The sequence below is a fragment of the Pituophis catenifer genome, unplaced genomic scaffold, assembly GCF_029215685.1.
Source record: "Pituophis catenifer annectens isolate HBS135680 unplaced genomic scaffold, rPitCat1.0.hap2 SCAF_1, whole genome shotgun sequence".
Classification (NCBI taxonomy): Eukaryota; Metazoa; Chordata; class Lepidosauria; order Squamata; family Colubridae; genus Pituophis; species Pituophis catenifer.
This window is the reverse complement of record NW_027256881.1, coordinates 12,330,423-12,346,786: the sequence shown is the minus strand read 5'-3', so window position 1 is coordinate 12,346,786 and position 16,364 is coordinate 12,330,423. Positions and strand designations below refer to the sequence as shown.

The following is a 16,364-nucleotide window of genomic DNA, read 5'->3' as shown; positions in this document are numbered from 1 at the left end:
GGGGGGGCGCCTTTGATTTTTGGCAAACCCCGAAGCGGAGAAAGCTCCGAGCGAGAAGTAGTTTTGAGAACCCCACATCTCCCCCCTTGCGCCCCCCCCACCAGATGAACACGGGTTTCCAAAGGCGCTGTGTGTGCCCGTATAACGCGTGTATGTGTTATAGAGAGGGGGGGGGGGAGGTGCGAGAGAATCAAGAGCCAGCCACCTTTACTGTCTCGCCGCCTTCGGATCGGAGCGTTCCGTTACTCTTAATTTATTGCCTGCTTTTTGCAGCGGGGGGGGGGGAGTGAGAGGAAGAGAGGGGGGGGGAAGGCGAGAGAGAGAGACGGGTGGGGGGGGGAGTCTTCGTAAAGGAAGGACCAGCGAACAGCCATTACTTTGCTGGGCTTGCTCAGAGCGTTCTCGACGTTCTCCGCGCCCCCCCCTCCTTTCCCGGGGCTGACATTCCTTGGGAGTCTCCCGTCTTGCAAACCCCCCCCCCCGCACCGCCGCCTTCCCGCCGCTCCCCCTTCTCGCTTCCTCCAGCTCTCCTTCCCTCCCTCGCTTCCACCGGAGGGGGGTGGGGGAAACCGAAGTTGGCGATCGGGTGGGGGGGGGGAAGAGAGAGCGAGGGAGCGAGCGAGCGAGGAAGCAGGGGAGAAAGGGAGGGATAAGGCAGTGTGGAGTTGTGGAGTGGAGGGCGGGCGGGCGGGCGGCCGGGAGGGGGGGGGGGTTTGCGCGGATAAAGAGCCATGGACGGATCCGCGCTCTGCAACGGCTTCCGCAAGAAACGGCGATCCAGATCGCAGCGCGATCGGGAAAGGCGATCCAAAGGCGGATTATTACAAGGTGGCCCCGGCGGGGATTTGGGGGTCAGCGGCGGTCCCGGGGTGCCGCGGAGAACCCGAGCGGCTTCCATCCTTTCTTCCTCCGGCTCGGATCTTGAAAACAATGGCAAGCCGCCGTCCCGACCGAAACCCCCCCGGAGGAAGCGGAGGGAGTCTTCCTCTCCCGAAGAAGATATCGTGGACGGCTTCGCCCTGGCCAGCTTTGTCACTCTGGAAGCCTTGGAGGTAAGGAACCCCCCCCCCCCGCCCCAAATCTCCCCTACCCCGCATAGCTTCCATCTCAGCGGCTCCAGGGAAGTGGGGGGGGGAGAGAAAGAAACCGGAGAAGTGGAGCGCGGGGAGGGTGTGTGGAGTCGGAAGCGTGGTGTGTGCGCGCCGGAGTCCCATTGTTTGCTGATGGGGGAATGGCAGCCGAAAGGGAAAGGGGAAAAAAAAAAAAACGTGTGTGTGTGTGTGTAACGTCTGCGCGCGTGGAAAGGAAAGAGCCTCGCGCCTCCCGGCTGTGTTGGGATAACAATGCAGACTTGGCACGCGCGCGCGCACCCCCGCCTCTCCCCCTCCCTCCCTCCCCGCCCGCTTTCTCCAAATATTGATCGAGCTAGATACGGCGAGGGCGCGCGGGTGTGCGATGTGTGTGTGTGTGTGTAGAGGAGCGCGCGCGCACGTGTGTGTGCCTGTGTGTGTGCCTGTGTGTGAGAGAGTCTATTTTGGTTTGGGCTGCAGTTTGACGGATGCGCCGATTCTGGGGAAAGGGCGTTTGAATCGGGTTCGCCTGCGCTCGCTCCAGCTGTTGGGGAGTGGTGCTTTGCTTCCTTACGGGAGGGAGGGAGGCAGGAGGAACCGGGGGTTTGTATGGGGGGCGGAGGGGGGAGGCGTATTCCCCGGGCCTGAGAAACCGAGAGGAGGGGCCTGGTGGAACTTGCAAAGGGGGTGTGTGCGCGAACCATGCTTGATTGGACTCTCCTTCGTGCTCCAGAAGGGGATATATATATATATATGTCCCTTTAAAGCGTGCGGGGAGCCGGAGAGAAAGAAAGAGGATGGATGGATGGATGGAAGGAAGGAAGGAAGGAAGGAAGGAAGGAAGGAAGGAAGGAAGGAAGGAAGGAAGGAAGGAAGGAAAGAAAGAAAGAGGGAGGTGGAAGAAAGGGGCAGCCGGAGAGAAAGAGCTGCGTGTCGGAGAACGGTCCCCGAGTCTAATCTCCTTTCTAAAGGGGTTGGCCGTCCGTATAGTTGACAGCTGCCCGAAGTCGGGGATTCCGCGGCGGCCGGCAAAAATAGAAAGTGGTTGCTGGGATCTTGGTGGGTGGGTGGGTCGATGGGGGAGGGACGACGACGACAGGCTGAGGAGTTTGCACGCACCCCCTCCCAAACAATTGGGCAGCCTCTCCTTCTTCTCGGCATCCCGATCTAGGCTCGATCTGATCAGAGAAGAGCCGAACAGGAGTGAAGCGAGATCTTATACCTGGAGATGCATTCTTGCAGTGTGGAGTTTGGGGGGCGGGGGAGGGAGGACGGGTAGATTTGGAAGATACCAGGTGCGATATCAGGTGCTATTAAATGTTGACAAGCCCCCCCCCCCTTTTTTTTTGATGATAAGGAATGCCAGATGGGCAGTAGACTGTCCTCTCCCCCACTCCCTGAGTCTAGTAGTCTTTGGAGGGACCTATGACCTCCTGTTAAAATCACCTTGAAGCCAGTGTTTTGTCAATTTCAGCTTTTCTTTCCTTCTTGGTCAGTTTTACAGAACTTTGATCCTGAACTTCTGGGGTGCCCTGACTTTTCTTTTCTTTCCTTTTTTTGCATTGGTCATTTAAAGTTTAACCTGCAACATCAGAGGCAGTTTGTGTGAAGATGTTTCAAGATGTCCTCCTCCCCCAGGTCACATTTGAGAGAGAGGGAAAAAATGAAAATTTTATAGCAGGTCATTGATTTGGAGAATTGACTTTTCCTGTCTTTTTATATGAATGGAGAGGGTGGACTAGATGACCCAAAGGTCCCAGGTCTGGTATGGTTGCCATTGGAGAACTGTTGTTTTGATGTATCTGCATGGAGAAAGATTTATAAAAGAAGAGTTTATGTGCTTTGATTTGGTGTTCTACATTTTTTGGGAAAGCTGACCGAATTTGGGCTGGCGTTCTTTTCTCCTTCCAAAAAGTACTTTGTTGAATGTTAACTTCCAGACAGGCCTTGAAACTATCTTTGGAAATGACCAGATGGTGACCTAGATGAAACATCAATAATTATGAAATATATTCCAGGAATATAGGATGTGGATGTGCCGTGTGTGTGTGTGTATGTATGTGTGTGGGATTCTAAAATACAAGTAATCCTCGACTTACAACTGTTCATTTAGTGACCATTCCAAATTAACAGTGGCAGTGAAAAAAGTGACTATTTATAGACTGCTTTTCACATTTATGACCGTTGCAGCATCTCCATGGAAGTGTGATCAAAATTCAGACACTTGGAAACTGCCCCATATTGATGACGGTTGTACTGTAGTGCTTTGGATCATGCAATCACGTTTTGTGACCTTCTGTCAAACGGGGAAAGTAGATTCACTTAACAACCATGTTACTAACTTAACAGCTGCAGCGATTTCACATTAAACGATTAACTGTGGCAAGAAAAATTGTAAAAATGGGGTAAAATTCACTTAACAACAGTCTCACTTAGCAACAGAAATGTTGGGCTCAGTTGTGGTCGTAAGTCGAGGACTACTTGTACAGGTCCAATCATCATCCAGGTGACTTCTGCTTTGACAAGGATGAGTTATTATATGAAGTCACTGTGTCCTCAGTTGACAGAATTGTAAAGAGACATAGATTTTTGCTTTGTATATACTGAGTTATACATTCAACTGCCCCTGAGTTTTTACATTTCCCAGTTCCCTTTCTGCCTCTTTAAAAAAAAACCCAAACAAACTACTAACATTGTCATCTGTTTTATTCAAGTAAACTTTCCTTTGATTGAGCTCAACTGTTCTTGACTTCATGGACGCGTCTGTTTTTTTAACAGCACACGAGTGGTTTGCCTCTGCCTTTTTCTAGCATGCTCTCTGATTTCCCAGTGAATCCTGCCTACATAGCATCTCCAAGTGGCCTCCCATCCTAGCCATGTCCATAACTTGATATTTTGAAAGCAAATGTGACATAGAATTCAATTTAAATTAATTTGAAGATTGTTTTGGGTTTGTAATTCAATATATAGGGGTTTGTACCCTAATCTGAAATGTGGGTTTTTCTTAATGTTAAGTGTTCAGATAGAAACTGTTGTAACTCTGCAGAGGAGTATGGATGAAGAATTTGGATGAAGAAATGTAAAAATTCTTAACAGAAAGTATACAGTTACTCAGTACTGAGGAAGGGGAGAGTTTGAGAAAGAGACCGTTCTGTCTTGATTCTGTTTGGTATGAGATAGAGCAGAGGGGAAACTTTCAAAAGGTTTTCAAGATTGTGTTATTATACTTTATAAGAATAGAGTTCCGGTAACCCTTGCACCGTCTGTTCCTTGCACTGGTTTACCTCTTAAGGGCTGACAAATTCATAATCTCATGTTACAAGTTATACTGCGTTGACTGTTGCTATTTATATATTACTTGGATTTTAGCAGTGTTGATTAGTTGCAGGATCCCATCTGAGTCAGTCACCCTGATCAAAGGTTTATTCAGGCTTGTGCTGGAGCCCATGGCCAGAGAACCTTTCTCTCTCCAGAATATGTGATTATTAGGTTTGTTTTTTTTTAAAAAAAATGCTATATTCAGCTACTGAAGCTAATTACTGAAATATTGAAAAATATAACCTGTAAATTCCGTTTATTTATTTTGTGATTTGGGTTTTCCTTTTTCAACACTTTTTTGTTTTTCTTTACTTGTCTTTACTTTTTAATTTAATTTTAATTTTAATTTCCAATTTATATACCGCCCTTCTCCCTGAGAACTCAGGGCGGTGTACAGCCAAGATAAAAAAACATAGAATACAAATATTAAAACATTTAAAAATATATATAAATTTTGGCCCGAAAGTTAAAAATAATCATAAACTAATTAAAAGAATTTAAAAATTTCTTCTTAAGCCAACCCGGCTTGCTGGAAAAGATGGGTTTTCAGGGAACGACGGAAGGCATTGAGGTCATGGATTCTCCTTATCTCCGGGGGCAACTGATTCCAGAGGGTGGGAGCCCCCACAGAGAAGGCCCTCCCCCTGGGGGCCACCAGCCTACATTGTTTGGCTGATGGCACCCTGAGGAGGCCCTCTCTGTGGGAGCGCACGAGTCGATGGGAGGTCGTCGGTAGCAGCAGGCGGTCTCGCAGATAGCTAGGCCCTATGCCATGGAGCGCTTTAAAGGTGATAATCAACACCTTGAAGCACACCCGGAAGACCACCGGGAGCCAGTGCAGCTCACGCAGGAGCAGTGTTACATGGGAGCGCCATGTTGCTCCCATCACTACCCGCGCTGCTGCATTCTGGACCAGCTGGAGCCTCCGGGTGCTCTTCAAGGGGAGCCCCATGTAGAGAGCGTTGCAGTAGTCAAGGCGAGAGGTGACGAGGGCATGAGTGACTGTGCACAAGGAATCCCGATCAAGAAAGGGCTGCAACTGGCGAATCAGGCGAACCTGATAAAAGGTCCCCCTGGTAACAGCCGTCAGATGTTCCTCCAAAGACAGCTGCCTATCCAGGAGGACTCCCAGATTGCGAGCCCTTTCAGTGGGGGCCAAAGACTCGCCCCCAATAGTCAGTGATGGAGTCAACTGACTATATCGGGATGCCGGGAGCCACAGCCACTCAGTCTTGGAAGGGTTGAGTTTGAGCCTGTTCCTCCCCATCCAGATCCGCACAGCCTCCAGGCACTGGGACATCACTTCAAGGGCATCGTTGGGGTGGCCTGGGGTGGAGATGTACAGCTGGGTGTCATCAGCGTACTGATGACTTTTCTTTTGATGACTTTACTTTTCTTAATAATACATGTGAATTTATTTAACTTCCAAGGTCTTCATCTAAGCCTTTCCTTGGTCTTAATTCCAAATGCAATAACCTACTAATAAACTACTTTGTTTTACTTATCGGTGTAAGCATCCTATCAAAAGCTTCTCCTTATGCTTGCCGTAAGTAATCTATAAAGTCACACAACCCAGAATCTGAATTTCCCCTGGTTAATAGGAGCGTGTATGTTTCAAAGCATGGTTTTCTTTGAGTAAGATGGAGAAGAATCAAATATTGTTTCTTGCAGAAATAAAAAAGAGCATATAGGTAGTCCTCACTTAATGACCACAATTTAGCCCAGAATTTCCATCACAAGTCATCGTGGTCATTAAGTGCATCACGACGTGACCTGACTCGATTTTAAAATTGTTTCTATGACAGTGGTAAAGCAAGTCATCATGATGGTTAAGGGAATCACGTGTTTTTTAAGCAAATCCATTCCCCTGAATGGGTGTGTTTTGCTGGAAACCAAGGGAAAAACACTGGAAATTGGCCAAAAAAAAAAAAAGTTGCAAATTGCAATTGTGTGACAGCAGGACACTGCAACCGGTCATAAATGCAAAATATGATCAAATGACTCTGCCAGGATGGAGAAAGAATGTGGCAGTCGTAAATTCAAGGATGGGGTTTAAGGAACTTTTTGGGAGTCCGCCTTAATTTCAGTCATTAAGTGAGGACTAACAGATCATTTTAAGTAATGCTACAGTAAATCTCTGATAATGAAGTCATGATTTAAGCAATAGTCCCTTGGTCTTCAAGAGACAGCAGCTCACTGGAATGGAATTTTAAGGCTATTTTAACTTCCTTCATAATGTAAGAAACTCAAGTCTTGTCATAGTAAAAGTGCAAGAGAAAAAATAATGAGATGGATAGGTGAGAACCTTGCACTTGCCTAAACACTTATCTCAACACATTTCAAAACATCCTTCACAGTCCGCCACCCCCCCCCACCCCCGAAGAATAACCTTTCAAGACCAGACAAGGCATTCTCTCATGGTTTTCTTTGAATCATAGTTTACTGAATGTTCCATAATTGCCTAGTAATATGTAAGAAAGGTAAGATTTCCCTTGCACATATGTGCTAGTTGTTCCCGACTCTAGGGGGCAGTGCTCATTTCCATTTCAAAGCCGAAGAACCAGTGCTGTCCGAAGACGTCTCCGTGATCCTGTGGCTGGCATGACTCAACGCCAAAGGCGCACAGAACGCTGTTACCTTCCCACCAAAGGTGGTCCCTATTTTTCTACTTGCATTTTTTATGTGCTTTCGAACTGCTAGGTTGGCAGAAGCTGGGTCAAATAACGGGAGCTCACCCCGTTATGCGGCACTAGGGATTCGAACTGCTGAACTGCCGACCTTTCGATCGACAGGCTCAGCATCTTATATAATAGGAAGCCGTTAACTATGGTTTAAAATCATGACGACTAAGTTCACGCATCCTACTAAGCCAACATTACAGCACAGCTTGAGGTTGATGTCTTGTTTAAAGTAGGAAAGCATTTGATATAAAATGATATAAAAATGTCAGTGTGAGTAATGGTGGCAAAACCCTTCAATAGTCAGTTGCTTCCTGAAATTAGACCTTATCCTCTGTGTGCGTGTGTGTTTTTTTACTTGTTTTCTGCATCTCAGAGGGTATAAATTGTATAGAACTGAAGCTGTAAAGCACTGACTTGGGAAAACTCGAACCAACATAATTGGACTGTCTTTTGAGTAAGCAGGCATGACTGCTCCTTGACATGTGAAGAATAAGCTGGATCAGTTCATACTATTTATATCATCTGTTTAGATCTGGAGTAAGTCTGAGTATCCATGTCATACCTTTATTAATTCCTTAAGAAAGTGACTTATTTTCCTCTGCTTGTATGACTGCCAGTGTTGGGGCCAGAAAAAGAGAAATTAAAAAGTCTGTTTTGAGAAGATGCTGACGAGTGCCCTAGGTTTGCCCGTGCATGCTCTGATTTACTGTTTCTCCTCTGAAACCCTATTACAAGTAGTCCTCGACTTATGGCAGTTCATTTAGTGACCGTTCAAAGATACAATGGCACTGAAAAAAGTGATTCAGGACCATTTTTCACACTTACGAACGTTGCAGCACCCCCATGGTCACGTGATCAAAAATTCAGACACTTGGCAACTGACTCATATTTATGACGGTTGCAGCATCCTGGGGTCATGCAATCCCCTTGTGTGACCTGCCAAGCAAAGTCAATGGGGAAGCCTGGTTCACTTAGCAACCATGTTGCTAACTTAACAACTGCAGTGATTCACTTAACAACTGTGGCAAGAAAGGGGGCAAAATAGGGCAAAACTCACTTAACATTTATCTCACTTAGCAACAGAAATTTTGGACTCAATTGTGGTCATATGTGGCGGACTACCTGTTCTACAAAGGTCTACAAAATTCATTGCCCTGCGTCAATTAGTACCCAAAAATGCAAATGTTTAGTTCCATGCAAAAAAAACCCCTTGCATTCCCCACTCGCCCTCCTCTGCTTTCCGTTCATGTTGCTTTGTGGTTTGTATGAAAAAAAAATCGGAATGGTTTCTATGAAGGAGAACTGCAAAGCTGTCAAGCCACCATTTACTTTGAAAGCCCTGTTTGAAATTCCTAAGCCAATAGATTTGTAAGCAAGACCCATGAAGAACTGCTGCCCGTGGGAAACTGAACCCCCCCCCCACCCCCATAAGTTTTCCAGAGCTGTCATATTTCCGGCAAAATGCTATACTCTGATGGTAGTTTTAAAAACATCACAGTTCAACAAGAAATATATTGGTTCACCTCTAGAATGCATCTTTCTTCATAAATCTGGAAGTGTTCTAAAACTGGCACAAAATTCTTGGATAGAAGTGCCTTTTATCCATATATTAATCTGTTTTGAGTTGAGTCCAATTTCTGGTGACTTCATTGAACACATTTATGCAGTTTTCCTAGCAACAGCATAGACATTATGAGAAAACAGAGTATTATAGCTATTTTTTGGCATTATTTCTTTTTTGCAGAGCAAGGATTTGTTAGTTGCTCGCTCATCTAAGTACTAACTGGGTCCAACCCGGCTTAGCTTGCAAGCTCAGCCAAGCTCTGCTAAAAGCATTGGGACTTAGGGGCAAATTAAAAAAATGTGCACTGCAACACAAGGATACAAATTGCATGACTTACCTATTTGCGTACAATGTTGCAACGTCATTACAAAAGGCCAATTCGTGTTCTACCTTTGAGAAGGGTTATATTGGATGCACAGTTTCTATGGAGGTTCTCCATCAAAGCCAATGCAATCCTAAATTGCATTAAGAGAGGGATACAATCAAGATGGAAGGTACTAATACCACTCTATAAAGTCTTAGTAAGACCACACCTAGAGTACTGCATCCAGTTTTGGTCACCACACTATAAAAAAGACGTTGAAACTGCAAAAAGAGTGCAGAGAAGAGCAACCAGGATGATTAGGGGACTGGAGGCTAAAACATACGATGAACGGTTGCAGGAACTGGGCATGGCTAGTCTAGTGAAGAGAAGGATCAGGGGAGACATGATAGCAGTCTTCCAATATTTGAGGGGCTGCCACAGAGAGGAGGGGATCAAGCTATTTTCTAAGGCACCTGAAGGCCAGACAAGGATAATGGATGGAAACTGATCAAGGAGAGATTCCACCTAGAAATAAGGGGAAATTTTCTGACAGTGAGAACAATCAACCAATGGAACAACTCACCTTCAGAAGTTGTGGGAGCTTCATCACTGGAGGCTTTCAAGAAGAGACTGGACTATCAAAAATGGTGTAGGGTCTGCTTGGGCTCGATGACCTACAAGGTCCCTTCTAATTCTGTTAATCTGTATCCGTATCATCCACGTGTTGGTTGTCCCAAAGGTGCTGTTCAAAAGGCAACTGGACTTCCTTATTTTTTTCCCCTTGAAAACGTTTCACTTCTCATCCAAGAAGCTTCTTCAGTTCCTGCCCATTCAGCCAGAACTGAAGAAGCTTTTTGGATGAGAAGCGAAACATTTTCAAGAAAAACACACACACACACACACACACACACACACACACACACGAAAGTCCAGTTGCTTTTTGAATAGCGCCTTTGGGATTGTATGCTTAAGGCGAAGTGTACAAAAACAGTACTGTTTTCAAAGGACATCTTTTCAAAGAATCCCATATTGATCCGAAAACTTGTTTCAAGAACATAAAAGAATATACAAACAAAGCACCAAGTGCTTAAGAGACAAGTAGATTCATTGTTGTACAAATCCATTGCAGGTACTTATAACCACAACTGGGATTGGAATACCCATTGCTAAGCGAGTAGGTCATTAAGTGAGTCTTGCCTAATTTTTATGACCTTTTTCGCAATGGTTGTTAAGCTAACCATGTGGTCATTAAGCAAATCTAGCTTTCCCCACTGAGTTCGCTTGTTGAAAGCCAGTTGGGAAGGTTGCAAATGGCAATCACATGACCCCATGTTGTGGCCCATCAGCGGCCTGTGCAGATTGTAGCTGATTCTGACAACGAGGAGGCTGGTGTGCTGTGCCAGCAGCCTGTGCAGCTGGCGCTCTAGTTGGACAATGAGGAGGCTGGAGAAATGTGGTGCCAGAGGCAGGGATTCAGCCAGGGCCTTCAGAACCTTCAGAAGCTCCCTTAAGTGAAGAGGATGAAGAGGAGAAGCCTCTTCTCAATGCACGGGTGCGCAGAGCTGCCAAAAGGCAGGAGTGGCTCCTCAGGAGGAGGTCTCCTTGAGAGTAAGGCTTGGGGCTAATTGGCCACTCCCTTAGCCTATTTAAGGAGGAACGCCGCTTGCAGCAAACTGTAGGGAACAACCTTAGTTCAATCTCCTTCGCGTCTGGATTCTCTGCAAAATTGTTTCTGAGCTTTCTGCCAACTCTAGTAAGACTGTGATTACCTTATCTTAGAATTCTGGTAGGCTGTTAAGACAGTTTATTAACAGCCTTTGGTTGATAAAGACTGAGTTTATTTAGTTTGTGTGTGCTGCGTTCTTTGGGGTCCGTAGCTGGGGCAGAACACCCCAGGATGCCACAACTATTGAAAATATATGCCAGTTGCCACGTACCTGAATTTCATAATGTGACTGTGGGGATTCTGTGATAGTCATAAGTCTGAGGACAGTTTTTAAGTCACTTTTTTCAGTGCTATAACATATAACATGAATGGTTGTGAGTTGGTTGTCATCAGTGGGAAGAATGTACAGGTAGTCCTCAACTTACAACAGTTCATTTAGTGACCGTTCAAAGTTACAACGGCACTGAAAAAAGTGACCTATGACTGTTTTTCACGCTTAACAACCACTGCAGAATTTTCATGATCACATGATCCAAATTCAGATGCTTGGCAAGTGGTCCATATTCATGACGGTTGCAGTGTCCTGGGGTCATGGGATCATCTTTTGGGACCTTCTGACCAGCAAACTCAATGGGGAATCCAGATTCGCTTAACAACCATGTTAATGATTTAACAACTGTAGTGTTTCACTTAAAGACCGTGGCAGCAAAAGTCGTAAAATGGGGCAAACTCACTTAACAAATGTTTCACTTAGCAACATAAATTTTGGGGTCTCAATTGTGGTCGTAACTCGAGGACTACCTGTAGCTGATAAACGCTGGATGAGATTGTGCCAGGAATGGTATTGTTAGAGAGGGAATTTGGGACAGAAGGCCCCAAAGGGCAGAACGAGGATCTAGGTTGGCTTCACACATCCTGAAGAAAGTAATGTAACCTATTTTAAATCTCAACCATCTCCCAGACCATTAAACTTAGAGCCTGTTGTAAAGTACACCATCGAAAGAATATTTGGAACGTATCCACCACATATTTTAATTGACCTAATAGCCAGATCTGGATGTTAAACTTTTATCAACAACACTGCTTGGTCTGTGTTTCCTGAAATGGTTCTGCAGCCATGAAAGCTTTAGTGCAATTATCACAGTTTGTCCTTTTCTGCACGTTGAGTCTAGAGGTAGATGAATTTGCCACTGGAGGATAATCTTTGCATCCGATGCCCCAATCTTTGAACCATTCTGAATGTATTTGCCTTTTAAGATGTGACAATGCACAATGGAGGCAATCATCTTCTGGAGGAGAAAGCAATTATTCATAAGAGAAGAGCCTTGAAGGATACTGTGAGGCCTGTCCCAACTTGGAACCTTAGCAAAGAGAGACCCTCGACTCCATTTGTGTTGAAAGGTATACTTTTACTAAAAGCTAAGTGGATTACAGTAAAGCAAAGCCAGGTCTGAGATTTGCGCATCAAAATTTTCCGGCTAACTTTTCCTCTGTCCCATTCCTCTCCTTCCAGGTCCCCTATTATCCAATTAGATTTGAACAAATTGTTTTGGGAATGATCTCTACAACATCGGGATAGATGGTGAGCCATTGCATTCCATTCCCATGGCTTTGACCTTGGGCTGGTGAGATGATGTCTCTGGTCAGTGTTTCTCCCCTCCCAACAGCTCTCTTCCCCCAAAGTTCATCGCAGGCTGGCAGCAAGCAAGGCGAAGCTGAAGCATATGAATGGCAGCTCTGGCTGATACATTTAGATCTAGAGAGGTTTGAGAGCTGCTTCTGTTCAAGAATGGAATTTATGTCAATGTTGGAGTAGCCTGACTATTATGTTAATAACCAGGTGGGGCTCAAATCCTAAACACAGGTAGTACTCCACTTACAAACATTTGTTTAATGACCCTTCAAAGTTACAACGACACTGAAAAAAGTGACTTATGACCGGTTTTCATACCTACAACCATTGGAGCACCCCCACAGACATGTGATCAAAATTCAGGTTCTTGGCAACTGGCATGCACTTATGACAGTTGCAGTGTCCCGAAGTCACGCGATCATCTTTCTAGCCAGTTTTTGACAAGCAAAGTCAGTGGGGGAAACCAGTTTTGCATAATGTCCACCCAATTCACTGAACAATTGCAGCGATTCCCTCTACTGTGGCAACAAAAGGTCGTAAACTGAAGTGCAACTCACTTAATAACTGCCTCGCCTTAACAATGAAAATGTTGCTCTCAGTCATGACCATAAGTTGAAGACTATCCACCCATCTTGGACAAAGAGAAATAATCTAGTGCTAGAAATAGGTTTTTGGGTTACTCATGAATGCATGTTTATTTATTAATTTATTAGTCCAATTTATATGACGCCCTTCTCCGTAGATTCAGGGCGGCTTACAATGCATTATAGCAATAGCCTGCATACTTTTTTGTATATACCTGCTTATTAGGGCTTTTGGCCCCCCCAAGCGGTGTTGTTCTGTACAAAGTTGGCTTATTGCCCCCATAATCCGGGTCCTCAATTTATCTACCTTGAAAGGATGGAAGGCTGAGTCAACCTTGAGCCTGGTGAGATTCGAACTTGCACTAATTGCAGGCAGCTGGCAGCTAAGTGCTAGCACTTAACAACACTTTAGTCCGCTGCACCACCGAGGCTCTTACTGAGAGATGTTCTCCATCTCCCAAGAGTTTGTGTGTGTGTGTTTCTGTATGCCTTCAAGTCAGCCTAGCAACTGCGTTGGTCCCAGTCCCTGCAGTTATCTTGGCAACAATTTTCAAAAATGGTCTGCATTGCCTTATCCTGAGAGCTGAGAGACCGAGACCGGCCCAAGGTCACGCAGCTGATTTTATGCAGGGTTGAAATTCAAGTCTCCAGCTTTCTAGCTCAGGGCTTGAGTTGCCACACCAAACTGGTTCTCTGTCTCCCCAACAACTGGAAAGAAATGTAAGCCTCCATCCACTGTGGCCCAGAATTTTCTGCAATGCTCCTTTAGAAAGCTCCGAACTCTGCGTGGGTGTGGGTATCGAGGGGACAGGGAGCCCCTTCTCCTTGTCCTTTTACTTTTATAAATAACTAAGGGGGTATTTGGTGTTGTTTTTTTTTTTAGGAACCACCAACTTCTTTTGTCCTGCTGTTTCTTAGACTTTAATCTCTTTTTTCTAAAATTCAGATTGAATCTAGCGAGCTCCAAAGAGATCTTCGGAACTTGCATCTTATCCTGTGTAAATACAGGTAGTCCTCGACTTAACGACAGCAGTTGAGCCCAAAATTTATTCAATTCAATTCAATTCAAACCTTTATTGTCAGAGTACAACGTGTGTACAATGAAATTGGCCGAGCCTCCCTTTGTGCACCCCACCAACCCTCACTTATGTTGCTAAGTGAGAAATTCATTAAGTGACTTTTGCGCCATGCGTTAAGTGAATCACTGCAGTTGTTCAATTAGTAACGCGGTTGTTCAGTGAATCCGGCTTCCCCATCGACTTCGCTTGTCAGAAAGTGGCAGAAGGGGATCACGTGACCTCAGGATGCTGCAACCGTCATAAATATGAACCAGTTGTCAAATAACAGTAACAGAGTTGGAAGGGACCTTGTAGATCATCTAGTCCAACCCCCTGCTCACGCAGGAGAGTATCTGAATCAGGGGTGAAATGTAAAATTTGTTACTACCGGTTCTGTGGGCGTGGCTTGGGTAATGTGACTGGGTGGGCATGGCCAACTTTTTTTTTTTAAAAAAAACTTTTCAAAGCATTTTTTCTGATGCTTTAAAAAGCCTCTGCCGATCAGGCAACTCAGCTGGGATCGTCAGAGAGGCTTTTTAAAAAATACCTCTCTGCCGATCAGGCAACTCAGCTGGGATCATCAGAGACTTTTCAAAGCATTTTTTTTACCACCTCTTCGGCCAAGAGGTTGCAGAAAAAAATGCTTTGAAAAGCCTTTGACGATCCCAGCTGAGCCGCGCGATCATCAGAGGCTTTTTTTTTTTTAACTTTTAAAAGCATTTTTTCGTCGGAAGAGTTTGTAGAAAAATGCTTTTAAAAGTAAAAAAAAAAAAAAAGCCTCTGATGATTGTGCGGCTCAGCTGGGCATGAGGGTGTGTGTGTGTGTGTGTGTGTGTGTGTGTGTGTGTGTGCAGGGATTTTTGCTACCAGTTCTCCGAACCACCCGCCGCCATCGCTACCGGATCGGACTACCTGTACGTCCCTATTTCAATGAAAGCATTGTTTGAAGCAGTTCTTAGAGAAGCACTGGCACATGTCCCATGCTTGGGAGTGTGCAGATACTGACTTTTGGGCACACTGCTCTCCAAGTACCACTTTCACTTAGTGTTCATTAGATTAACTGGTGTTCTGTCAATATGTGTGATTGTAATTGGCTGGAAAAGAGGAGAAAAGAGAACCCTGGGCCAGTTTCTGTAGAGGCTGTAGTCCTGTTTTCTGCAAATGGCTGTCCTCCGAAGTCTGAATCCTTCTGCACAGAATACAGTAGAGAGTCTGTAGAGATTCTCAGTCATCCAGGTCACGTTTGTCCCAAAGGTGCTTTTCCAAAGGAACCAGGAGCACCACTCAGGTGACCCTGAGGACACAGATCAACCTCCAAGTGCTTCCACGCCCCCCTAAAAGGATGCAAATGACCAGCTGTCTGCAAGGAATATAAATCCTTCCATTCCCCACTATCCTGTCAGAGCTGAAGAAGCTTCTTGGGTGAGAAGTGAAACGTCTTAAAAAAAAAAAACCCAAGAAAGTCCAGTGACCTCTTGAAAAAAGCACCTTTGGGACAATACAGTAGAGACATTGACAGAAGAGGGCACAGCTCCAGAGCAGTGTTTCTCAACCTTGACCACTTGAAGATAGGTGGACTTCAACTTCCAGAATTCCCCAGCCAACAGGCTGGCTGAGGAATTCTGGGAGTTGAAGTCCACACATCTTCAAGTGGCTAAGATTGAGTAACTCTGCTCTACTGTGATGGTGGACCAGTTTTTTTGTTCCCTAGGGTGACTGAGCATTTGGGATGTGCTATGGCCTGCAATAAATGGGGGGCTGTGGGGGGGGGGATCATCTTGTGCATTTGGATATAGCCTGGATTTCTCCTTTGCTTTTGAAGAGCAGAGTTTTGAGATTTTCTTAGTTATTTAGAAGTATTTGAAACTAGTATTTTATACTATGGTTTTTGAGCATCCATATCATGAAATAACAAGAAATCAATCAGTCAATCAATCAATCAATCATTCAAAATAGAACTGTAAAGGACGTTGAAGGTTTTCTAGTCCAACAAGCAGGAGACCCTATACCATTTCAGACAGGTGGCTGTCCAGTCTCTTCTTAAAATCCTCCAGTGATGAAGCACCTACAACTTCTGAAGGCAACTTCTGTTCCACTGGTTAATTGCCCTCATTGTTAAGAAGTTTCTCCTCAATTCCAGGTTGCCTCTCTCCTTGGTAAGTTTCCATCCATTGTTTCTTATCTTGCCTTCTGGTGCTTTGGAAAATAAATTGACCCTCCTCTTCTTCGTGGCAGCCCCTCAAATACTGCAACGCTGCTATCCCATGAATCACGCTGCCTAATGATGGCAGTTGGTTGGAACAGACTCAGAGTTGGATATGTCCTTCATGTTGACTAACAGTAGCCTCCAGGTATTTGGACTTCATTGCCTTAGCCAGCAAATCTAAAGGATCCAGATTGGAAGATGTTTCTCTTGAACCAAACTCTATAGATCAGAAGTCCAGAGTCCCGCGCTTTGGAATTCTGCCAATGTATTCAATATGTGA

General features: G+C 45.1%; 1 protein-coding gene across 2 annotated transcripts in view; it reads left to right on the top strand.

Annotated features, from left to right (window-relative positions):
• The first annotated feature begins 726 nt into the window (after positions 1–726).
• AUTS2 (activator of transcription and developmental regulator AUTS2) overlaps positions 727–16,364 on the top strand; it is a 1,101,572-nt gene continuing 1,085,934 nt past the window's right edge. For both annotated transcript variants that reach the window (XM_070945611.1, XM_070945602.1), the window contains exon 1: positions 727–1,052. In XM_070945611.1, the coding sequence (XP_070801712.1) occupies positions 732–1,052 (321 nt within the window). In that variant the 5' untranslated portion in view covers positions 727–731. The remainder of the gene's footprint in view (positions 1,053–16,364) is intronic.